General features: G+C 38.1%; 1 protein-coding gene and 1 pseudogene across 2 annotated transcripts in view; both read right to left on the reverse strand.

Annotated features, from left to right (window-relative positions):
* LOC124405508 overlaps positions 1-9,734 on the reverse strand; it is a 16,870-nt pseudogene extending 7,136 nt beyond the window's left edge.
* A 958-nt stretch (positions 9,735-10,692) lies between these two features.
* Positions 10,693-25,877, reverse strand: part of LOC124405411 (arylsulfatase B) — a 247,540-nt gene continuing 232,355 nt past the window's right edge. For both annotated transcript variants that reach the window (XM_046880285.1, XM_046880284.1), the window contains one exon: positions 10,693-11,011. In XM_046880285.1, coding sequence (XP_046736241.1) covers positions 10,846-11,011 — 166 coding nt within the window. In that variant the 3' untranslated portion in view covers positions 10,693-10,845. The remainder of the gene's footprint in view (positions 11,012-25,877) is intronic.

Here is a 25,877-nt window from a genome sequence, read left to right on the forward strand (position 1 = left end):
TTTGAGACAGTATATTTTATAATTTTAACCTCATAATTTAATTTATTAAATTCGTTACAAAATTGGCGCCCGAACAAAAGTCTCTTTATCTTTTTATATATATATTTGTGATTTTCGTTTTTATGTTAATTGTTTTATGGCGTTGAAATGCAGGAAAATTATGTAAAATAAATTTAACATATATTGATGGCTAATCGTTCGACCATTAAAACCAGGTCCAAAATTGTACATTCACCGATAGCGACGAGGACAGAGACAAAGGCGAGCTCACAAAAACCTACAATAAATATGAACATGGAAGAACAGTTGGAACGTCTTAAGGAGGAATTAGCGAGTCTATCTGGATTAAGAGAATGCGTGGTTCAGCTACAAAGTCAGCAAACACGAAACGAAGAATTAGCACGGGAGATTCAAATATTGAAAACGCAAAATCGAGAGCAACGGGAAATACTAGAAACGTTTCGTCCACAACAAGCAAATACAGTAAATAATGATGAAACATTGGTAAGTGGATTGGTAGCTAGTTTGGAAAGAACTCATATCGATATAAATACTCCTGAATTTTATGACTAAGAAACTTCAAATCCGATAGAATTTTTAAATAATATGGAGAGCTATTTTAATTTAAAAAATATTGTTGGTCAATGGAAATTAGGAATTATAGAAAATAAATTAAAAGGTAGAGCTAGATTGTGGTGGGATTCAATTAAGCAGCAAATCGAAAATTAATGATGTTTTTAAGAGAGCATTTCTGGAAAAATTTTACTCGATTCTTATACAAGTAAAGGCAAAAAACAAGTGGAATTCTCGAAAATACAAATCACAAGATGGATCATTGCAAATGTATTTTTTCAAGCAAGTTGTTGAAGCTAAATATTTTACGCCAAAATTAGATGTATTTGAAATTAATTACACAATTGTTCAACAATTGCCGAACAGAGTTCGCGATATATTGGCAACAGTAAATTTTTCTGATACGAAACAAATAGAACAGACTTTATCGCAATTAGATAGTACGTATCAAGAACGAGACAATGAAAGACGTCAAAATCAAAATATTACTAATTCTATAACTCAATCTCAAAATTTTAAAAACACAACATATAAACATAATAATAGTCAAGATACAAATTATCAACCTGCTAATTACCAAACAATTCCTCAATCATACTTCAATTGCCAAAATTATACCCAGAATATTCCGCAAAATCCGAATACAAACAATGTAATGTCAAATGGGCAAAGTTCGAATAATTTCTCAACATCTGCAAATAATCAAATAGTATTACCTAATTTTAGTTATCCACCACCTCCATTATTAAATACAAATAATCAAGTTATGGGACAACAAGGCGTAAATAATGTGCTAAATAGACATTTAAACTAAATAACAACGCGTTGCGAGTGGGTCCCGCATCGTGTTGTGACTATATAAATTTAGCTAAGGACCTTGTAAATGATATGAATGATAATCCGTATATAGCAAAGAATCAAGATACAGTGTGACGTGGCGGGTCTACCAGCCCGTCACCGACCCGCACCTCCACTCCCAGGCGGCCGCGTCAAGCGCTCTTAAGGAGCAAGGGAGAGTCCTGCCGTGCCGCAAATGAACAACCAGAGTTAGCTTTAAGATTCATGTATTGTTGCTAATGCTTTTTGTTACTCCCCCAACCCATTCTCTGAGGTGACCGCCACTGCCGCCACCACTGCCGCCGCCAATGCCGACGCCATCCAACGACCACCCTGCGCTGCCGTCGCGGGAAACGCGGAGGGACCACAGGACGACCGGCGCGGAGTTCGAAGCCCCGGACCCAGTAGTCGCGCTGTTGCTTGCTCGGACCTCGATGCCGTCAAGGACGTGCTGCCGCTACCGCCCAGGGGTCGAGTTGCCTCCACCTGAGCCTCCGACAAGACCGGCCTTGCCACCCGGCACCCACAAATAACCGGACTCAGTCTCCCCCTGGGCTCGCCGATGCCGACCGGACATTTCCGCCTTCGCCAGACCACCCTCGCAACACGCAGCACAGCGCGGCGAACAGACCGGCCGCCTAGGCTCCCGCCGGTCTCTAGCCAATCTACCTATCATCCCCTCCCGTAGCGCCACCGCGGGATCGCGATCGCCGAGGGCCGGCGGCCACCTCACTCTCCCTTGCGCTGCACTGTTGATAGCTCTGTAGCTCATCGTAGTGGACTCTCGCGTTGAAAATTATATTGAGATATTGAAGTCGAGTTCAGTTTTGTTGGCTGTTTTCTGTGTCTCTGCCGAGGAGGAACCGTTGCCGCTCTTGTCTTTTGAAGAACCGGGCGTTGTTTGCCGTACAAGGTAGGCTGTCGCTATCCCGAATCTCGCTGGCTATAGACTCTCACCGGCCTCAGGCCATTTTTCCTTTTCGCAACAGGTTGCCGGCCGGCTCCGGTCGGCCATTTTGTGTGAAAGCCCGCGAGCCTCGTGGTAGCTAAGCTTCTCTAATTGATTAAATTGTTGTTCTTGGTTGCTATTCTTATTTTATAATTAATATTACATGCTCTGGTTGTTCATTCGGTAATTTTTTGCCGCTTTATTGTAACGCATAATTTGTAATAGATCGTGTACCGTGCCGCTTCCCGGCCGCGTACCGAGTACGTGAGTGTGAGAGAGAGAGAGAATCTGTGAGTGAGTGTGTGCGCCCGTGCCGTCGTTGCCGAGCGTAACTACCACCGTCAAGCGGCGACAGGCGACCGTGCCGATGATATAGAAAAAGTGAAGGAGGATTACCTCGTGTTTGTGAAACCGTTAGATTATTAGCAAGCTTGCTTCTAGAATTGTTCTGCCTTGGTTTGAGATTTGAAATTGTTAACGAATTTGCTTCACTCCGAGCCCGTAGTCGCATGAGTCATTGAATTGCTACTGATTTTATGCCGCTTATTATTCGCTTATCTTGGTCGCTTGCCGCTCGTCGCCTCTAGCTTATACTGCTTGATTTTGCCGTGTTCTATTGATTTGTTTAATTTTGTTGCTGTGTTATATTGTATGCTATTGTGTTTTATTTTTATTTATTTTGAATTGTATCGAAGCGTACCGCCACCGATAAGACCGCTTGCCGTGTAAATAACTATTTTGTTGCCTTCTGCCTTGCCGTAACGGCATTAGTTGTTAATAAACGCTGGTAATTACATCTATAATCATTCGATTATCACATATACTATTTCACCTCCGCGCTCACGTTCCCCTCACCGCTAGCTAGTCGGCTGTTTTGTGTGTGCTCGCCCCTGCTATAGTTTCGCTTGAGATTTGGTGGTGTGAGTTAGGTTCGCCGTTCGAGTCGGCGAACGAATACTATTGGACGGTAAATTGCGAATCTGGTAAGAGTGTATTCTCTTACGGCTCTCTCGAGCCTGGCGCCCAACACCTGTTCTGCAGTGCCGTCAATCTTTATTCTTTTTTTTTCTCTTTCTATTGCCGTGTTGGTCAACGCCATTTTTGTAAACGAGCCTCTGTGCCGACCCCGCTTTCCCCCGGGTGAAGTAAAAAGCCCGTTACAACAGAAAACCACTTATCTAAGGGACCGCACATACATATTGTTATTTTAAAAAATCAAGTTTCAGCTTTGATTGATACCGGAAGCCAAATAACTTGCATGTCGGAAAAATTTTATAAATACTTAAAAAACAAACATGATTTGAATGAACTTCCTGTTAGTAATGTTTTAGTATTATCGGCTATAGGACAAAAAACTACTCCAGTCAGGCGACAAATACTTGTAGATGTTAGTATAGGAGACAAAGTTATACGTACGGTCTTTTTAATCGTACCACATTTAGTAAATGATATTATTTTTGGTAATGATTGGTTGTTCATAAATAGAGTCTTGTTAGATTATGGATGCAAAACTATTGAAATAAATGGAACGCTCGTTGCACCGTCGTTCTGCTCGTACGGTCGGGAATCTTCAGAACAGCTAAAATCATTTGCATGGGATCAAAAAACGTATATACAAATTGTTAACATAAAATGCAATAATTACCCAATCAAATTAGATAATAGAAATCGATTTGATATTGATAATATAGTCGTTTCGAAAGTTTATGAAAACAATGATGATAATATGACAATCGTGAGCAATAACGTGATAAATAATGTCAAACAATATGAAAATGTATGTGAAAATATTTGTAAAATGTAAAAATGATTTAAACATTATGAATATTAATGATGAGAGGAGGAGCATAGAGAAAGAGATAGATAATGATGACGTGTGTCGTATTGAAGAAAATTATAATATTGTTGTAGAAAAAATTGATGAAAATGTCCATTTAGAAATAGAAAATGTAACTATTGATTGTGATGAAATTGATGAATTTGATGCATTAGTAATTGATGATAAAAATCAAAGTGATTGGAATGGTCAAATTTTAAAAGAGGATTATAATTTGTGTGAAGATAATTTCATTGAGGAATCTTTGAATTGTTTTAGTAGAGCAATTATACGTAAGAATAATGATCAAAGTTTTTGTGAGGATGTCCGAACGATCGTGACAAGTCTTATGGGTCTGAACGGTGGGCAAAGATTAGTTCTTGAAAAATCGTTGTGTCAATATGAGCACCTGTTTTCTGATAAACCAGGCTGTGCTAAAATTTATGAACATTCAATCAAACTTACAACTAACAAACCATTTATAAAACGATCGTACCCCGTACCGTTAAAATATAGAGAAGCTGTAGATTTAGAGATACAAAATATGATCCAAGAAGGAATATTAGAACGTTCTATTAGCCCTTTTTGTAATCCACTTCGGATCGTACCTAAAAAAGAAGGTGGAGTGAGAGTTTGTTTAGATGACCGTCATTTAAATAATATTATTGAAGCTGATAATGAGTCACCGCCGTTGATTGAAGAACTTATGAGAAAACATCATGGTGTTAAAATTATGACGACAACAGATTTAACACACGGATATTGGCAAATTCCCCTTGAGAAAAATTCTCGTCAATTTACTGCTTTTGTTCATAATGGTACTGTATATCAATTTTGTAGGATACCTTTCGGTCTTAAAACGGCAGGAAGTGGGTTCATTCGTGCACTTAATTTAGCAATTGGTAATGAATATTCTGCGTTTCTGACTTGTTACATAGATGACTTGCTTATTGCGTCTCCTGATTTTGATTCTCATATGCAACATTTAAATTTGGTATTTAGCCGTTTGATGCAACACAATTTCACTATCCGTTTAACGAAAACATTGCTATGTAGGGATTCGATTTCGTTTTTAGGTTTTATAATTACACCCACTGGCGTATATCCAAAGCCAGAAAAGTTAGAAGTAATACAGAAATTTCCGGCTCCTACTAATAAAAAACAACTTCAACAATTTTTAGGTGTATGTAATTATTACAGGCAATTTAGTATTAGATATGCAAATCAAGTAACGCCGCTTCGTAACCTTTTAAAAGATGATGTTCACTGGGAATGGAAAAGCCAGCATGCAAAAGCCTTTAATAAGCTGAAAGAGATGTTTTCAAAGTATGTTACGTTAAATCACTATATTCCGAATACCGAATTCCGTGTACAAACTGATGCCAGCAATCTCGGAATAAGTGGTATTCTGTATCAAATAGATTCCGCGGGAGATCATAGAATAATATCGTTAGTAGATGTTTAAAGAAAGCCGAACTTAATTATAATACAACAGAAAAAGAATTACTTGCTATAGTATTTGCAGTAATAAAATTTAGAATTTATCTGATAGGATGTCCATTTCTAATAATCACTGATCATCACGCACTAACATTTTTAAAAACTGCTCAATTTCAAAGCATGCGACTTATACGTTGGAGTTTACTACTCCAAGAATATACATTTGAAATTAAACACTGTACAGGCGAAGACAATCTAGTAGCTGATTTTTTTAGTAGAAATATAGATGGTAAACAAGCTGAACCTGAAACCAATAGAATACTAATTGCAAATTTGAATGAAATTTTGATCAATAGAATAGATGTCCGATTAGAAGTTATAAAGTCAAAAGCAATAGAAATTGATGTATCTTTACTTAGAGAACTGAAAAATATAAAACATTTGCAAATAGATGACCCACAGTTGAATAAAATTATAGTATCGTGTAAATCGGAATTAACAAATCATAATGTATCGTATAAACTCAAAAATGACATTTTATTTTATAAATCACCCCATGGTAAATATTGGTGTTTAGTTATTCCAGATTGTTTGGTAAGATTATTGGTCACGTTTGTGCATGAAAAAATAGGTCATATGGGAGTATATAAAACATTTCAATACATTAGTACATATTATTATTGGCGTAAAATGAAAGATCTTTTAAAAAAATACGTGCAGTCTTGTGATTTGTGTCAGCGAGTTAAAGTTTTGTCATATAGTATGCAAGGTGAATTTATGAGAGTGCTTGCTGAAAAGCCGAACGAACTGTTGACGGTTGATTTTTATGGTCCATTGCCAAGATCTATAGGTGGGGTACAATATCTTCTAGTCGCGATAGACGCTTTCTCTAAATACTGTCAAATATATACTTTAAAAAGAGCAACTATCATATCTGCGCTAAATAGGTTAATTAATGACTATTTTGTGAACGTTGGGAAACCAAAAAGAATATTATCTGACAATGGCACACAATTTACGGCCGACAAATGGAAAGTAGAATTGGAAAAATTAAATGTTAAGGTTTGTTACTCTTCTATACGTCATCCTCAGTCTAACCCAACTGAGAGAGTTATGCGAGAGATTGGAAGATTATTTCGTACACTTTGTTCTGATAAACATACCAAATGGGCCAAGAGTGTAAAAGAAATTGAAATTTTTTTAAATTTAACTACCCACCATAGCACAGGATATGTACCTTATAAATTGCATTTTGGAGAACAAGTATATAGTAAAGTTAGACAAATAATTAAATTTCCAGAAATGATCGAAGAAAAACACGAAATAAAGATTTTTTTAGCAAATGAAAATCTCAAAGAAAAATTTGAGCAAAGAAAACGCCAACAAAAATCAAAATCATCTATAATCTTGAATGTAGGCGATAAAGTATTATTACATGTGCCATATCCATCATCAGCTCTAAATAAAACTACGCATAAATTTTTTCATCTGTATAAAGGACCTTACAATATTATAGAAAAAATAAACGACAATGCTTATAAATTAGCTGATATAAATGACAACTCCATGGTAATAGGAATATATAATCGAATGAGTCTGCGTAGATACTACCAATCGACTTGATAAAAAAAAAAAAAAAAAAAAAAAATGTATAGATAGATATTTGACTTCGCTAATCCCTTATTGAGAAGTTCTATACTGTTCAATGCTAAAAGAATTTGTAAATATTGTAAATAGAATAGCGTAAAATGTGATGTATGAGATTTTCATAATTTTTATCCAGACAAGGTAAACTTATGCCGTATGACGATGCAAACATGTTCATAATGATAAATAGGTTATACGTAGTATGTGACGCAGTGTTAATCAAGAAAACCGTCGAGGAAGACATTGTAATTTAGGATTAAAATTGAATTTGAGCTCGACGAAAATTTTGAAAGACCTAAGAAATTGGTTGCATTATACAGCAAGTTTAATCGATTTACTTTATTACTAAAAATGGGAAAATGTAAATAGAAACTAATATAATATTTATATGTATTAATTTTAAAGTTTAGTATGTAGATATGTAGAATTTTGATGAAATTAATTGCATAGCAACCTGGTCATCAAAATTGGCGGGGGAATGTAAGAACCTGTATGTATATACAAGCGCTGTTTTGAGGTGTATATGTGCGGCACTGGCGAGGCGTTGGGATTCGCGCTATCGGACAGTCGGTCCGCAAACGTGACAGCAACAAGACAATATATGTAGGCTTGGCCAAGCAAATTTCTCTACATTCATTTTGCTGTGATTTTAATAATTATTTAAGTTATTTATTCCTTTCGACGACCCTGTTGGGCTATATATACATATATTTTTGAATAAAGGATCAAGGACCGACTATACGACGATCGCCAAACAATAAAGCCCAGATCAAATCACCAAAAGATAAGTTATCACCAAAAAGGGATTTTTATTCAGAATTTTATCGTTCTTTTTAATTATTTATTATTAATTTTGTATTGCTGTCTTTTTATTTATACTTGTTTATATTTTTATTTATACTTATTTATACTTTGATTTATATTTATTTATATTTTTATTTATATATATATATATCCATTTCTTTTGATATGTTTATTTTATTTCATCATTAATTTGAGACAGTATATTTTATAATTTAATTTATGAAATTCGTTACACTATGCGCATACTTTTTGGTGTCAACGGAGTACACAGGTTATCCTTGGGGTCAACTAAAAATAATTTTTGAATTGGATTTAAGATTCGTATTTCTTCCATGGTTCTGTAACAAGTGGTATACTGTGTAACATTTTCACATACTATAACTCGAACTGCGAAGGTTAGTACTGGAACTGAGACGATTTCCATCAGTTTTTATGGTATTGGCATTCTGGTCTGTTATATCTATGGAGACAACAAAATCTGGGAGTCAATTTTACGAAACAGAAGACAAAAAAAAATAAGTAAACTTAACAACATTTAAGAATAATACAATTACCTGAAAACAGTGGCTTGTTAAGATTGGTTACTTCGGTTGTATTTACCTAGAATGATGAAAAAACTGAATTTAACCTTTTTTTCAAGATGGCGGAAAACCCACAAGGTTATTTTGGTCGACAATTTGAACTCAAGCTTTTCTAGCCCCCCCCCCCCCCCCCCCCCCCACCCCCCCTCCCACGTAATATCCAAAATTTGGCTTTCTCGGTTCATTTGCATTTCTAACCCGATTTTTCCGACGTAATGACTGGACTATATCATCTTTAGGTAATTAACTGCTTTGACGGCATGGACACAATAGTGCGTCAAGAAATCAACGTGTCTTTATGCGCGCTGAATTTTTTGTGACCTAGAAGGGGTTAATAGTTTCAGATCTTACCAAATAAAGTTGGGATACTGCCTTTGCGTAGAGTTATGTATTTGTTACTTTTCTTCTGAAAGCAGGAGGATTCAAAGTGGTCAGAACACAGAAAGCTATTATTTGATGGAAACCACATTCCATCGTTCATATTCGCGATCCACTGCTTCATAGTATCAGGTTCATTCAATGGGAACCTAAATAACAAACAAAGTTTAAATTTATTTATTCACACATTATGTTACATTAAGTAAGGGTACTCACTTGAAGAATGAATAGCCACGTCCATATTCCCTTAATCGGTGACAAGATGAACATTCCGATTTTGGGTCATCAAATTTAGTTGGTACACTATTCCTTTTCAACGTAATTTGGAATCCTATCCTGTCAAAGCAGTCGTTCGTAAAATGAGCTGAACACAATGTGCTATTTTGGTTTGGTTTTCAGTCCTCCCTCTTCATTTCTTTTAACCACTGCTGAAGGCGGAACACATCTTTCAGGGGAAATCTACATATCAAATTATAATTTAATCACTGATTGTGAGTCAATAATTCAAATATTGTGAATTTTTACTTACACGATTCGTACGCTATAATACTCGTTAAATATAATTAGTAAATAATTCGTATTCTGACATAACCTCTACAAGTTATCATTTGCAGAACGCTTCAGTGTTATATACTCACTTGTGAAATAATAGCCCACAATCTTTTGTTTTTTTTTGTATCGCAAAAAAACGCATCTACCCATTGTTATCTTAATAATTGTCACTATAATTTTCCACCTCAACAACAACAATGAAATTACTTCTTACTGCCGCGCTCACGTGAACTTTGATTATATATATATCTGAAGTGACAAGAATCCCTTCAAAATGGCTACCGTTCAATTGGCCTCACGGAATCGCGCTTATATCTAATCCAGTGTAGTTATATATCAGTGTGGAGAACGCCATTTTTGTAAACGAGCCTCCGTGCCAACCCCGCTTTCCCCCGGGTGAAGTAAAAAGCACGTCACAAAAGATATAACCATTGGACCGGCACCGCTGATTTAATACCCGTCATACTCTGTCTAGTACGTAAGGATATTCTTTGATCTGTTGTACATATATAGATGTTAGTTATAATTATTTATTACGAAAAATCAAGTTGAGTGCAGCATACGCTGTTACATTTTTGTTTTTCTTAGTGATCCAAACGACACGATCAATAAACTACAGTTATTACTCTAATAAAGTGTCAAATTATTGCAATTACCCTACTCCTTCCTAAACTGGCCCTGGTCGACTCTGGGCATCCGGCTGGAGGGGGGTGCAACACCACCGAAGGGTAATGCGACCGACCAGGACCGATAACACCGTTACAGACTTTTTGTTGATAAGATCGAGTGATAATACACGTGGCGTCATCTATGGTAACACTCTGGTCAGTAACAATTCCGTCGGTAGGGCTTAGTCAGCGCTGGTAACATCTGACTGTCGGTAGGATAGGAATTGGGGATGACCCTGTTGGTACGCCACCATCCTGTACCTGAACTCTTAGATCTTATCTACTGAGGATATTACGGAAATATCTGAAATGATTTCGTACTTCACATCTTGTGATATCTGTTTATTCATTTTGGCGTACTACAACCAAAATTAATTAGTCTGGTGTGCTTATATTGACTCAAACTACTAAAATCCAAGTTTACCTCGTCAATTAGTTTAACAGCTATAGCCGTACCAAACCAGCATAGAAAGAGAAAGGCATTAAGGATAAATTATGAATTAGCTAATTATTTGAATAGTTATCCGTGAAATGTCACGTCAGTTTGAATGATGTATCAAACTTTTATGAAAAAGAAGCACGTCACTTATAAAAAACATATTAGCCAAAAATGGTGGTTGCGCCACTATAGTCACCGAAATTGTTCCAAGTGTGGTCCCAAAATATTGGATCACCGCGCGGATCCCATGGAAGATTTGCTGGTGTCACCGCTGTTGCGTTCCATTTCTTTATCTGGCTTTGTAGAGTTGCGACCATGTCTGGATACCTGAAATCACCGAATGAAAATATCTCAGAACTTTGAAACCATACTCACAATCGTCACAAATACAAAAATGTACCATCTCAAATACGTGTGTGCAAAAAGTTGAATAGCTAACAGTTTTATACTGTCACGACACGTCGAGAGGACATTTGTTTCTACTAGAGATGTGCGGGTAGTTAATTTTGTCGGGTCAGGTCGGCCCAGGTACCCGCCTGGGTTTCACCGTCGGGTACCCGATTTCACCCGGGTATACCCGACATATTGGTACCCGGTTTCGCCCGAGTGTAGCTGATAACTTGGTACCCGAGTTTACCAGGGTATACCTGAATCTTGGTAGTCAGTCTAATACGGGTCTACCGAACGCGATAGTGGGTATATTTTTATTTTTTACTGACTATCATTATTTGAAAATGGAGAATTAATAGAGAGGAAGGCTTATAAATAGTTTTACGGAGCTTATTTAAGTGCTATGCATATTCCAGACACTGGAGATTATATATTTGGTTTTAAATTTTCAAATTAGCACGTAGGAAGCTTCCACATGCTCCGGTAGAAGATTTGTCCTGGCTGGAGTGACGATGTTTCCCGTCGTTGAAAAGACCTTCTCACTAATAACTTGAGTAGCGGGGATGCTGAGATATGATCTGGCTAGAACAGCGATATTTGGATATCGATGTCGATTGTTTTTCCACCAAGTTATGATACTTTTATTTTGAGGTTCATCCTTTTTGGATCATAATGTCGTACTTCGCACTCTATTGGCGAGGCGCTTTTCCCATCCATATATTCGTCAATGATGTTTAAAAAACTAGCCAATTTTGACAGTGGCGCAAATTTTTCTTTATATGAACATGAAACATTCATGTACCAGGAGAATCTCTGAAAACTATACAAGAACAGCGCATGCGCGAGTTTCCATTGGCCGTCCGTGCAGGCTAGCCACCCCGAGTCTCAGCTGTCAAACTCTCGTTTCTGTCGGCGATGTAGTTCATGCGCATTCTTGATGTTAGAATCTCAAGTAATTGAGGAAGTAACTCGGACAGGCTTGAGAAGCATTTGTTGTTGAGTCGGAAAGTTAATTCTTCAAAGAACGGACGAAATTTAATGCTAATGCTCTTTTAAAATTCGTTTTATCCGATTAAAACAAGAAATGTGTTTAAATGTTGGGTGCTTAGAAGAAATAAAACAGGTAGGTGTGGACAATTTGTTCAATCATATTAATTATTTCATATATTAAGAATAACAATGAAATTTTTTTCTATCAACTGAAAATACAGCTAAAATAATTACATCTCTGCTATTCGCTGACATCTGCTCCTCCTATTTAATTCATGACACGTACACAAATCATCGCCACTTCTGTTGGTTGGCGAAGGAAGCTGTGGATATTACAAGTTCTTTTAATTTCAAATGTTATCTAAAAAAATTTAATCCGAAGAGTACAACCCAGGAACGTTCTGTGACACAAGTTGAGAATCAACATTTTCAAAATGTTCCTCAGTGTCACAATTAACTTTAAGGATAACCATGTTTTACAATGATGTTCAGAACATTGAAATTAAGATATTGACTGATCGGATTCAAGATTGCACTTCTTGTTCTTTTGAAACAAATTAATATCTCATTTTCAACGAAGTTCATGAAAATATTGACTTAAACCTTAATCCAATACAATCTCTTCTGTATAGTGCTCCGAATATCATCCAGTAACATGAATATCCGGAAGGAATTCCTCTGTCGCAGAAACCATTATGAAATTCTTTCTTTTTCACTTGTGCCACTAGATAAGTTTTGCATTGCGGGTTCCATTTCCAATCTCAGGATGAGATATTTTGTTTCGGACAGTGCTTAAATGAAATGCAGAAATAATTGTATGAAATGGAGATGTGATATCCCAGGCTTAGGATAAGTTAGTAATAGTAAATATATGTAAGATTGTAAGAGCGCGTACACGAACGACGACGGGCTATTGTAAACGTCCATGCGCGTACCGCTCGAAGACCGCAGACTCAGTGTAGACGCTACTCCAGTCACGGTCAGTCGACGGTAATCACCGAAATAAAGCAAACCCACAGTAAACCTATTTCGTGAGGCGATCATTTCCCACACAGGTGATGAAGATTGGATCACAGAAAATTTAAATAATTAAGAGTGATATGTGCAGTGAAGAAGAATCAATAAAGTGGGATGATATCGCTCCACTGGTTCACTGTGGAAAAACCTCTTAGGTGTGTACGTTAAATAAGACAAAATCACAGACAGTTTGTGAGAAATCACAGATAAAAGGAAGCGGAACCGGAACAATAGACGTGTTCCGCAAAAAAAGAGTAGTGAATTTCGTGAAAGACCGTGGTCCACTTATACAGCTTCCAGAAGGTATGAAAAACGATATATCGGAAACCAAAAAAAACGATGGCGGCCACGTGGTTGGGAAAAATCGAACCGTTCCAAAAAAGAGAAAACTGAGATGTGTTTATACAGCAACTGGAGACATTTATTCAGCTAAACGGAGTGAGGCCACGTGGTTGGGAAAAATCGAACCGTTCCAAAAAGGAGAAAACTGAGATGTGTTTATACAGCAACTGGAGACATTTATTCAGCTAAACGGAGTGAGCCCAGAAAATAAAACGGCTTTGCTGTTAACTTAAAGGTCGCAAGAGATATTCGTAGAAATTCCAGAAATCTGTGGAAATGAAGCACCATTGACTTTAGAATACGCAGTACTCAAGGACAAATGTGGAAAACATTATAACCCAGCACCAAACAGACAACTGCAGAGATTTGAGTTTTGCGACCGAAAACAACAGGAGAACGAATCAATTCAAGAGTTTATAACAATTTTGCGAAAATTAGCTCTGAAATATAAATTCGGTGCCACCGAAATAGATAGTCAACTCAAAGACCAGTTCATATCAGGAGTCCATAATCCACAAGTGAGGTATGAACTACTGAAAGCGGCATGCGACGCCTTACTTAATGACGTTATTAAAATTAGCAAAAACAGTGGAACTAGCAGACGCGAAAGCGGTAGGGCTGGGGATGATGAGCGTCGAGAAGGCTTCGAACAGAGTGGCCGAGCAAACAACAACACACTCAGCTGAGGTATACGCTTGTGACGTTGCACCCCGCGTGCACGTCACAATAAGCCCCAAATCCGCGGAGCGAGGCCGAACAAGACCGAACCGGCCCGGGCGCACCCGAAGATGCGCCGGGCCGGCCGGAGAGGACACTCTCGTGCTAACCGCCTACGAAGACAGCCACAGCGAATTCGACAGCGATACCACGGACCAAGGTCAGCCAACCTGCGTTTTCTCAACCACCTGCGCCTCCATTTACCCCATACCGCCACCGCACTCGCTTCACAACCCCCCGCACTCACCCTACGCTCATCCCACCAACCCCTCGCTCACCTCCACGCACACACACACACCCCCCACACACACACCCTCACTTGCACAACCACTCACCACCACTCACTAGTTTTAGGATAATTAGGATTAAGATTACGCTATTCGGCCGGGGCCTGACCGGTCGCCACGTGGGACTCCCCTTTGTACAATAGTTTTAAGATCCTTCCAGAACTCAGAAAATATAATTCGCCATTCCTCTCGACCGCTTCGACTCGTACAGTGCTTAAACCCGTCTCTCGTCTTTCCCCTCTCCCTCCATTTAACGTACGAGGCAAACCCCTCGTCACACGCTATACAGTCAAGACATTTTGGAGCTGCAAATCAAGAAGGAAGGGGAAATACAAATTTCCGAACACTGAGAGGACGAGGAGCACAAAATTAAATCATGGGACGACTCGAAGGCCGCGACGATCGACAAGAGCGGGGACGAAGCTGTTACTGTTATGGGAGATGAAATCACATCGGAGCCGAATGCACGTTGCGAAACAAATACTGTAGCGAATGTGTAACGAAAGGAGACATGCATAAAATTTGTCGATGCAGAAGCACAACAGGAAGCAGAAATGGAGGTAGACTCGGGCGCAGACGTATCAGCCATCTCAAAAGAATGCTACAACACTTTGTTTTCTAAAATACCGATTGAATTGTCAAAAATATCACTTCGCGCATACAACAAGCAAAAGTTTCCAATAGTTGGCTACAGACAAGTCCAGGTTGAAAAGGACAATATCAAAATAAAAGAAAAATTGTACGTAATTGAATAAGGTGGTAAACCAATAGTTGGTCGAATTTGGCTGCATGAATAGGGGATGTGGCCATATAGTTCAAAAATCGGATTACAAATTCGGGATTTCAGGTGAATACTGTTTCGAGTCAAGAGCTCAAAGTGCGCGAACAGAGCGAGATGGAGACAAAAAAAAAACTCCAAAAAGAGTTTTCCGTGGTCTTTCAACCAGGGATTAGTAAATTCACAAAAAGGGAACTACAACTTAAGTTGACCAATGGGGCACGCCCTAAATTCTTGCAATCAAGTAAAGTACCCTAGGCACTCCGCGATAAGGTGGAAAAAAAATTGTCAAGATTGTAAAGTTTAGCCATCATTTCTCCGGTTGAATTCTCAGACTGGGGAACACCGGTTGTGCCCGTGTGAAAAGGTGATGGAACGGATACGACTCTGTGGGGATTACAAAGTCACAATAAATAAATACCTGGAAGTAGATCGATACCCGCTTTCTCGAGTGGAAAAATGATTGAAAACGCTGCGTGGTGGGAAAATCTTTACAAAATCAGACTTATCCGAGGCTTATCAGCAATTACCGCTGTCACGGGATTCGCAAAAACTGGTCGTCATAAGCACACGTGTGTGGCTATTTAAGTATCACCGGCTACCATACGGGGTCTCCATAGGGCCCGGATCTTTTCAAAGAATTATGGCCTCCTTACTGCTGGGTGTCCCGGGTACGATAGTGTTAATAGACAATATTATAATATCAGCATCGAACTTGAATAAACACCTACAAACAGCGCGAGAAGTGTTAAAGCGAGTAAATGACGCAGGTCTCAGATTAAATCTTAATAGTACATTTTTGGTAGACAAAGTTTGTTATTTGGGGTTCCGAATAAACAAGGACGACATCCAGCCACTTTTAAGAAAAAATAAGGAGTATGATAGACGCACCACGACCCAAAGACGTGACGGAACTGAGAAGCTTTTTAGGGTCGATAAACTACTACGGGAGATTTATTGAAAACATAGCTCACAAATTAAGGCCCCTTCTTGCATGTTTGGAAAACAATAATTTCGATCGGACTAACGAATGCAACGTGATTTTCGAAAGCATAAAAAAAGAGCTGACCGCAGATCGAATATTAATACACTTTGACCCCGATAAGCTAACAGTTCTCACTTGCGCCGCGTCGCCGGACGGCATAAGCGCGGTGTTAGGCGACTGAAATGAATCAGGATTCGATCGTCCAATCTGCTTTGCAAGCCGCTCCCTCACGGCTCGGAAAACAATTATACACACCTCGTCAAAAAAGAGTTGGCAATTATATTCGAAGTACAAAAGTTCTTCCAATATCTGTACGGAAGCAAATTCTTGCTCCGAACGGAATCGGCGGCATTAGCTCAAATTTTTTACCGAAAAAAATCAATCCCTGAAATTGTGGCAGCAAGGTTGCAAAGATGGGCGCTATTCCTAACACCTTTTCACTACAAAATGAAGCACATCCGTGGATCTAAAAACTACGCCGATTGGCTCAGTAGGTTGCCGTTAAAAGACACAGGGGATAAAGCTAAAGAATTCGCAGTTCTACAAAATATGACGTACACTAACCTAGACTAAGTAAAAGAATATGATTTTGCCACACTCGATTGGAAAGCAGTGCAAAAGTGTACTCGAGAAGATAAAACACTAAATAAAATAATTCGGAGATGTCTTGATGGATAGAACGAGCAACGACCGAAAGAGGAACCCTTGAAGCGCTTCTGGAACAAACGGGAAACATTACCGATCGATAATAGCTGTGTTCTTTGGGGAGACCATGTAATCATTGACGAAAAATTGCGGAAACTTGTTTCAAAGGAATTGCACCACAGTCATTTTGGCGTCACGAAAATGAAGGTCCTGACGCGATCCTTTGTGTGGTGGCCGGGAATGGATCGGGAAATAGTGCTTATAATCCAGGGCTGCTAACCGTGTCTGGAAACACGGAATGCACCGTCAAAAATAGCGTTAACTCCTTTGGCATGCCCCACGAGCCCATGGCACCGAATCCATGCGGATTTCCTGGGCCCCTTCCTAGGTAAAACTGTTTTAATCATCATCTATAGTCATTTAAAGTGGCCTGAGGCAATCACAATTCCCTTGATGAGCGAAATAGATACCATAAGAGCATTCAAAAGCGTGTTCGCCAGACACGGTTATCCGGCACACCTGGTCACCGATAACTACGCCACGTTTATGGGTGGGGAGTTCCAAAGATTTATAAAGGGAAACGAACTCCTACTTTTTTTCCTACAACAAATGTTGCTGCAGAAAATTTTATAGACACCACGGACTTATGGACGGAGTCTTTTCCTGCGGGGTTGCGGCGAAAGACGAAAGGGGAATCAGAGCCGTCAGCCATCTTGATGAGATAAATAGATATACGTATATACCCACACATGCGTATATCGCGGACACACACAGATGTATACGCACGTGCAGTTGTTTGTTATTATTGTACAGGTTAGGTCAGAAGGTAGCCGACACGGACTGAGAATTCAGAATAATACAACATGCCTTATTGTGTAGCGCCTAACTGCAAAAACAGATCATTCTCAAAATCAAAAAAACAATGTGAGGAACGAAATTGAATATTTTCCATTCCATCTACCGACAAATAGCAACAATTCAGCAGCTATTCAATTTATAATTAATAATATTTTCATCCAATAAATAAAATTCCTCCGAAAAAAACGATGATATTTATGGTTGCCAAAACCGACACTTGTTCTATATACAATAATTTACGAATTATTCAACGCGATATTTTCTGTCCATTCTGTCATTGTGTTATTTTTTTTGTTTTTTCTTTGTACACATTTATACTTACAGTATTATTCTGGTTCTATGTACAGGTGCTTTGCACCTCTATAGAATGTACGCCGGAATTACAATTGGATTTAAGAAAAATGTGCTTACCTGCACAGTTTCTTATACAAAAGAATTGAAGCTGGGTTCGTACATACCTATACAGTTCGAGGAAACAGTTTATGGCAACGATCTGTCCGAAAAACTAATACTGCCTAAAGTGAATCGTTTGAACGTGGCGCCCGAAAACTTAGCTCATCAATATGGCCGACGTGCTACCTCATGTACTCTCCCTAAGGCGCATACCCCTAGCCCTCAAGCCTAGCTTGCGCCCGTGATAGACACTATCAAACGAACAGTTGAATGCATCGTAAATGACGGTACCGGTTTCGAGGGCGCAGTCATGAAGTTTCTGTTTGATTATAGGTCTACTCTACATGCGGCTACACAAAGGACATGCGCGAGCCTGGCCGGGAGTTGAAAATGCGATGTTCATTGCTACGTCCACCTCCCACGAACCAGAGGATAATAACGCACTGAGAAAGACAAGTAAAAAACATTTACACGCGAACCAGCTAAAAAAGTGCGATGCAGCGATACTAAAGAATCCGGTAGGAATAGACGAAGGGGGCAAAAAGACAATAAACGAGCAGCCGTTACAAATACGTCGATCAGGGTGGTTGCAAAATAAACGGGGGGAGGTGTGATATCTCAGGCTTAGAATAAGTTAGTAATAGTAAATAGATGTACGATTGTAAGAGCGCGTACACGAACGACGATGGGCTATTGTAAAAGTCTGCGCATACCGCTTGTAGACCGAAGACTGAGTGTAGACACTACTACGGTCACGGTCAGTCGACGGCAATCACCGAAATAAAGCAAACCCACAGTAAACGTATTTCCTGATGCGATCATTTCTCACAGGAGATTGACAAACTTTCAGTCTCGGTGAATGTCCATTGTAAGAGTGTAAGATGAATCTGGTTTCAAGCTATCGATAAGTTACAGGATAACTCTCTGATAGAGATGCATAATAAAACAGTTAGCCCGAAAGTAAATCCTATTGTAGACCAAGTGATCATTTGTAACGTGTAATTGTAAGTAAAAGCATTCTTTAGAAGTTGCTGGGGTTGAAGGAGACTCAAGCACGAATGACAGCTGCAACTAGCTAGTCAGATGATACCGTTAATTAATATTTACTTTGAACGCATTTTTGACTGAAGTTATTCAGCATTTTCAGATTGAGATTGGTTCAGTTCACCTATCAAAATTCGTCCTTAGAATCTGATTTTAAGACTTCAAACACTATTCATCTGAATTGAATACGAAGAGAGTAAGAGATTAAATATCAAAACTAAAGAGAATAAAATTTGAAAGATAATGCGAGCCAATAACATTGCTTGGATTACAATAGCGCACGAAATGATTCCTTGGTGAAATTAATTAGTAGCGACGGTTAAATAACAAACTTATTAATATCGGCTCGATCAATCGAAAATTATTGAATATTCAGACACCACGATCTGCAGCGTGTCGTGTTCTTCAATTCTGCCTCGACTGATGTTCAGAAGGTAGCGATGACCTGAAGAAATTCTTTCGGGTACCTGTTGTCTAATGGAACAACGGTACAACCAGATTTGATAGTTGGAATGGTGGAACCAATCAAGAAATCGGGTTTTTGCCACCAAAACGTTTCGACCATCAAGTAAGGTATGATTTTCCTCCGATTAACCAAACTTGAATCTTTGGGTCTGCAAAAAAACGAATTTTATCGTTGAATAGATGTGAAAATATTCCAATACTCAAAAATCAGACAATCAGAAATTTACTCACATGCTTCGATGCCTGACAACTTCAATTTCGTTTCGATAATGGCTTGTTTCTTGAAAACTTGAAAATATTAGAAGGTATTATTATCAGATAGGAGCTTCTAATAGTAATGCATACCACTAATTTTCCAAAGTTGTGACAAAAAAACGAATTGCTACTCTTTGTAGTCCTAAGCTTTGTGTTTAAGATATACCATTTTTTTTATTCCTTCTTATTGATTTCATTTATTTATTTCATGTTCATCGGCACTGATTACTGACTTCCGGAGAACTGCAGTGTAACAAATCTAATCCGCAGCTAGGGAATACAATCTCGTTTTCGCGAGATCTCGGCCTTTTTTAGCGAGATTGATCTCGGCCGAAAAATGGGCGAGATCTTGCGAATTTAACGAGATTGCACTCGAGCATAAAAACGTCTTATTCGAAGCACGGCAGCGCGCGAACTGACACGGAGCTGCGATCGGTTGGGTGCGCTGGGTGCGCAGTCAGCGGCGGCCTGAGGTAGCGGTCGTGGGACGAGGTCTCGCTCAGATTCGCTTGCGTCTTGCATTGCGTGCGTGCGATTGGTCGAAAATTGAGCCGCCGTGCGTTTGTTCACCAGTAATAGTTGTTGTCAACGTGATTGAGTTGATTGCGTAAATTGCGTTCGAGTATTTTTGTTGTTATTTATGCAAAAAAAAGTTTCTTATGTGATTTACGAATAACGAACGATGTCGGCGAATATAGTTTATAAAGACTATGTGAGCGGGTCGGAAGTATGGAAACACTTCTTAAGACCGGAAAATGGATTGAGTGCTAAGTGCAAACTTTCTAAGAAGATTCTTGAAACCAAAGATCGATCGCCGCGTGGCTTACATGTGCATTTATAATTGATTCACAAAATTGACACAAAAACGAAGAATGTGAATGTGGTCGAAGTGAGCGAGGTGCAAGTCATATCACCGCCGCCATTGCCGTTGCCAACATCAAATACTGGGTCTACTAATCAAAACATGGAATTAGTAACAGCATCCGCATCTACGTCGAATGTTAGTCCAGAATCATCAGAGTCATCAGAGAATGTAAATGTACACATTTTTGAACGGCAATGCTGTGTTTTGAAACTTGGGGCTGATTCGCGTCTTTGGAAGTATGCCTGCTGAAAGTGGCGTCAGTATTTTGAAAAAAAAATCAACCGAATTTGGCCTTATTCTGGAAAAAGATATTATCAATATTACTACAGATGGGGCAAGTGTGATGAAAAAGTTGGGTCGATTGATATCACCTTCACATCAGCTCTGCTATGCCCATGGAGTTCAACTTGGCATAATAGATACTATTTATTACAAAAAAAAAACTGATCTTGAAGAACCTATGATAGAATCTGAGAAAATGAGGAAAACGACGATGAGATTTCTTTTGAAATGGACGAAATATCTAGCACAGGCCCAGACTCAGAAAATGATATTTTTCATTGCTCTATCCCCAGAATAGAAGTAGACCTAGATACAGAATATGCGGGTATTATTGAGAAAGTTAGGAAATTGGTGAAACTTTTTAAAAGATCACCTACTAAATCTGATACTCTGCAAATATACGTAAAGCAAGAATTTGGAAAAGATATAAAGTTACAACTTGATTGTAAAACTCGATGGTTGAGCCTAGCAGACATGATTTCTACATTTAATAGAATCAAGCTGTGTGTCAGCAAAGCTTTGATCGACCTGGGCCTGGAAGCTGATCCGAACTACTCTTTGATTGCGGAAGAACATGCGGTTTCAGTGAACTTAGACAAGGCATTTCAACCTGTAAAACTGGCTGTGGAGGTGTTATGTCGTCGAGATACTGACTTGGCTATCGCAGAAACGACACTTAGGTTTATGATTCGTAAACTAGAAGAGCTAAAAACGCCATTGGCAGAAAAACTAGCTGGCTACTTGAGAAAGCGCATTGTTGAGCGTCGGACGAATTTGACAGCAAAGAATTTGATTAGGTTCTTTGCTGCGTGCAAAGAACCTAGAGACAGAAAACTAACTACGAATTCGCCTGAGTCATTAATCAAAAAGGAAATGAATTTATACGAGTCCGGGGGGTCAAAAGGCGAACTTTTACAGTTCGCGGATTACTGCCTGAGATCTGTGGTTCCAACTAGCGTTGAATGCGAAAGGGCCTTCTCAGCGACTGGCCAGCTAAATAAGAAGCCGTTTAGCAGACGATTCTTTGGACTTTTTGTGCTTCTTAAGGAGCTACTTTCATCATAATGCGTAATAATGGTGTGTGATGAGAACTGAACAAGCCTTTTATTTGATTGGTATATTTTGTTAATTAATCTCTAATTTCTAATAGATCTCCAAGTAGGTATAGTTTTCTATAATTGATAAAAATAACTCAGTTTAATAGTCAACTCAACTTAGTTAACGAGTTTCATTTTAGTTTTCAACTTCTTGTTGTTTTGTTATAAAAGAACTGTTTTATTATTAAAAGACTTTTGTTTGATATTAGAAGAGAAGACTGGTTGTTGACTTGATTTCTCATTTAATAAGATACGTCAAAGTTTACTACTTAAAAGTTTATTGAAAAAAAATTATAGATAGATACATCAAACAATGTTAAATAGATGAAATTTTATTGAAAAAATTCGTGAAAATAAATGTTTATTTCATTATACCTATAATTCTTATTATTTTTTTTCTAATTTATTCAAATATGGTAATTATTTGCAAGAATAAACACACAAAACTGCCAATCTCGCGAGATTGCATTCCCTATCCGCAGCTACCTTCTACTGGGTTTCAACAATCCATTTACTTTTAATTTTATGGGAATAAAGAATCTGTTCGAAATAAACAATATTTTCACTCACATGCCCTAGTTTGTCTAGACTCCTACACGTTAATAAGGTTCCACATTTAATTTCAGATTTTTTCTTTTAATAAATAACTAATCCAATTTCTGTAGCTTTTGATATTTGGATCTCCACTAAAGCTTTTATTGCGTCGATTAAGTATATTCTAATATCGACCACGGTATTGCTGAGTGACACTCTTCTTAGACAATTCACGCTAAATAGAAATAAATATCAACATGACCTCAACGCACTACTTTACGCGTGAGAGATTTACTGTCTTGTCGCATTTTGTGTACATTGGTCCCCTTGGTTAGCTGACGAAAATAATGCCGCGGGGCGATTTCGCCGACCAATGAGATTGAAGTATTTGGCGCATGCGTAGTTCTTGGATAATTTTTAGATATCCTCTCGGTATGTTATTATCTAATTTAATTCAAAAATCTTTCATTCGCTGGATTTTATTGAACGAATCAAAAATTACGATACTAGAACAAATGTTCAAATCAGGCAGAGATCGGATTCTCTCACATACATAAGTGATATGATCTGAAGAGCGCGAATACTAATTAATGAACAATAACATGAAAATTCACTCTTCAGAGAGAGTTCCTCAGACGATATCTCGATTTTAGGAATTTTCCATGACAAATATTTCGCAACTAACTTGTTTTCCACTTCGCTTTTTACTCGTACATCTAGCAGCCGATTTTTGTAACGGGGGTCTAATAGCATGAATAAGAGTAAAATTTCGGAATTGTATACACGTGGTGAACGGGTTTCGAGACTGCGTAGTAGATTATTTCCAAATTGCGCAGCTTCAGGATCGTCATTTTCCCCAATAAAAACTCTCGTTGATTTGACCAAACTGGTCATAATTTGAATTTATAGGAATATAGTGGCGTACTCTTAACCTGACATGACGACAGCCACCTCTTTGAACGGAAGGAGAGCATCCACATAGATGCTCACGAAGTTCTACACTGATCCGATGAGATTATCTGGCATCCCAGGCCCAGAAAATACGGCTCCAAGGGGCGTGCGTAGTTGAAGCATTCTCGAAAGCATACATTGCGTTGAGTTCCACCTTGTCTCCGCATCTTGAATTAGATTCGGAGGGATATTCTCTAGATTGGTTTGCCTTTGCATATCCTCAAATTTCGCCCTCGCAGTTGAGCTTTTCGAAAAAAGCCCAACAAACTCTTGCAAATTTCATTGAAATCTGGATACTCTTCTGCAGCACTCTTCATTGTTAGCTAGCATGGTATCCTTGCCCACTTTTCATTATGAGGTATTGCTTTCACAATATTTACGGCATTATCGGTAAAAAAGTACACCCTTATGCAATCAGCGAGTAACTCCCATTCAGATAATGCTGCTGTTATAAGACTGCACAAGTTCTCGCTGGTGTGGTTATCAGCGATGTGTGTCAAGTTGGAGAGGAATTGTCAATATTCAAATTCGTGGGTTGAATAATAAACAGTGAGGGACACGTACGCTTCAACATCTCGGGATGTCCAGCCAACGGTCGTAACAGCTACCGTTGAGAGCTGCCCTAGTCGTAAATGAAAAAACACGCAAATGAATTATTGATTAATTAATTGAATGGCCGAATGAATAAATGACTGAATAAATAAACGTATTGATTTTTGGATTAAAAAATTCAGTGAATTAATTATGATTTTATACCTCAAGTTAAAAATGGAAAAATTGAAAATAAATAACCAAATTCATTAATAATGATACGATCGTGAATACGAATTAAGAAAGTAGAAAGTTTCAACGAAGCAATAATTGAAATTGACATTCGATATATAATTCGATATTTTTGAAAAACTTTATCTTCATTATTTGAATATTTATATTTTTCGAAAAAATGATGTGACTAACAGATAAGTAATATTAAATTAAATCAGATCTTGACCTCCGGTTTTATGTAGCGAGAGCTTCTAGGATATCTAGGTCTTCTTATTAAAAACATTGAATATCTGTCAACGTTTCGACCCAAAGGTGTCAGCTAGCTTAGAAAGAAAACAAGAGGATACATTTTTTTTGTTAAAAACCCACCAATAGTTACTAATAAGATAAAGGTAACAACCGAGTACAAAATTTCCAACCTTTTTTTTTATAAAAAGAAGGTAAACCACAAATGAGAAGATCATATCTTTCTAGTAAAGACTTCTTTGATGCTTCACTCGAATTTTAAAAACAAAAGTTTTTTTGAAATTTACACAAATGACGAGGGCCCTTGGACGGGATCACAGACGGAATTTACATAAAAAGCCTTGGACAAAATTTTTCATCACGACATCTTCAAGGCGAGGTAGGAAAGAACATCCATAGCTAGCAGAATCAACACACGTTGAGATTTTAACCTGAAACTATTCACACTGACCTATTTACAAGAACAGAAGGAATGGCCATGGACTCAAACATTTGGCATATTTGAAGGAACTGAAATTACTCCCATTTCTTTTTTTTCCCCTTCTTACTTCCCACCTCTCCATCCGTAACAGCGGATATATCAGATTAGCAAAATTCCGTTACTATTCAAGTTAATATCGGACACCTCCTGGAAAAGAAGAAGTATATAAAAAAGGAACAGAGCTCGTGAGAACTGCTGTGAGAATGTCATCTACGTATTTGTAGTAGAATGGCACAACAATGGGTAATTTTTTATACAATTGGACTCTAAGTCATCCATCATGAAATTTGATAAAGCTAGCGAAACAGATTGGTTTCAAAGACCGACCTGGTCACAACGATATTTAAATTTTGAGTCACACCATCCGACGTCCTACAAGATAGGCATCATTATCAACCTAGTAGACAGAAGAATCAAGCTTGCTAATGATTGTTACATGATGAAAACCTTGAAATTATAAAAAAATTTCTTTAAAGAACTAGTAGACAGAGGAATCAAGCTTGCTAATGATTGTTACATGATAAAAACCTTAAGATTATAAAAAAAAGTTCTTTTAAAGAACCAATACCCAAAACATTACTAAATAATATTATGAAGTCCAAATATCGGCCTATGTTTAAAAATAATAACAACAATGACGCAAATCTTATTGATAACAATAATTTGTGTAGTTTTGTTTCGATCCCTTATGTGTCACGATTATTTAAGCCACTGAATAGAAATTTCAAATAATACAACATTAAATTTTCTGGGAAGAACTTAAATGATCTTCGGTCGGTTTTCGATTCAGGCAAGGATTCATTACC

The sequence above is a fragment of the Diprion similis genome, chromosome 4, assembly GCF_021155765.1.
Source record: "Diprion similis isolate iyDipSimi1 chromosome 4, iyDipSimi1.1, whole genome shotgun sequence".
NCBI lineage: Eukaryota > Metazoa > Arthropoda > Insecta > Hymenoptera > Diprionidae > Diprion > Diprion similis.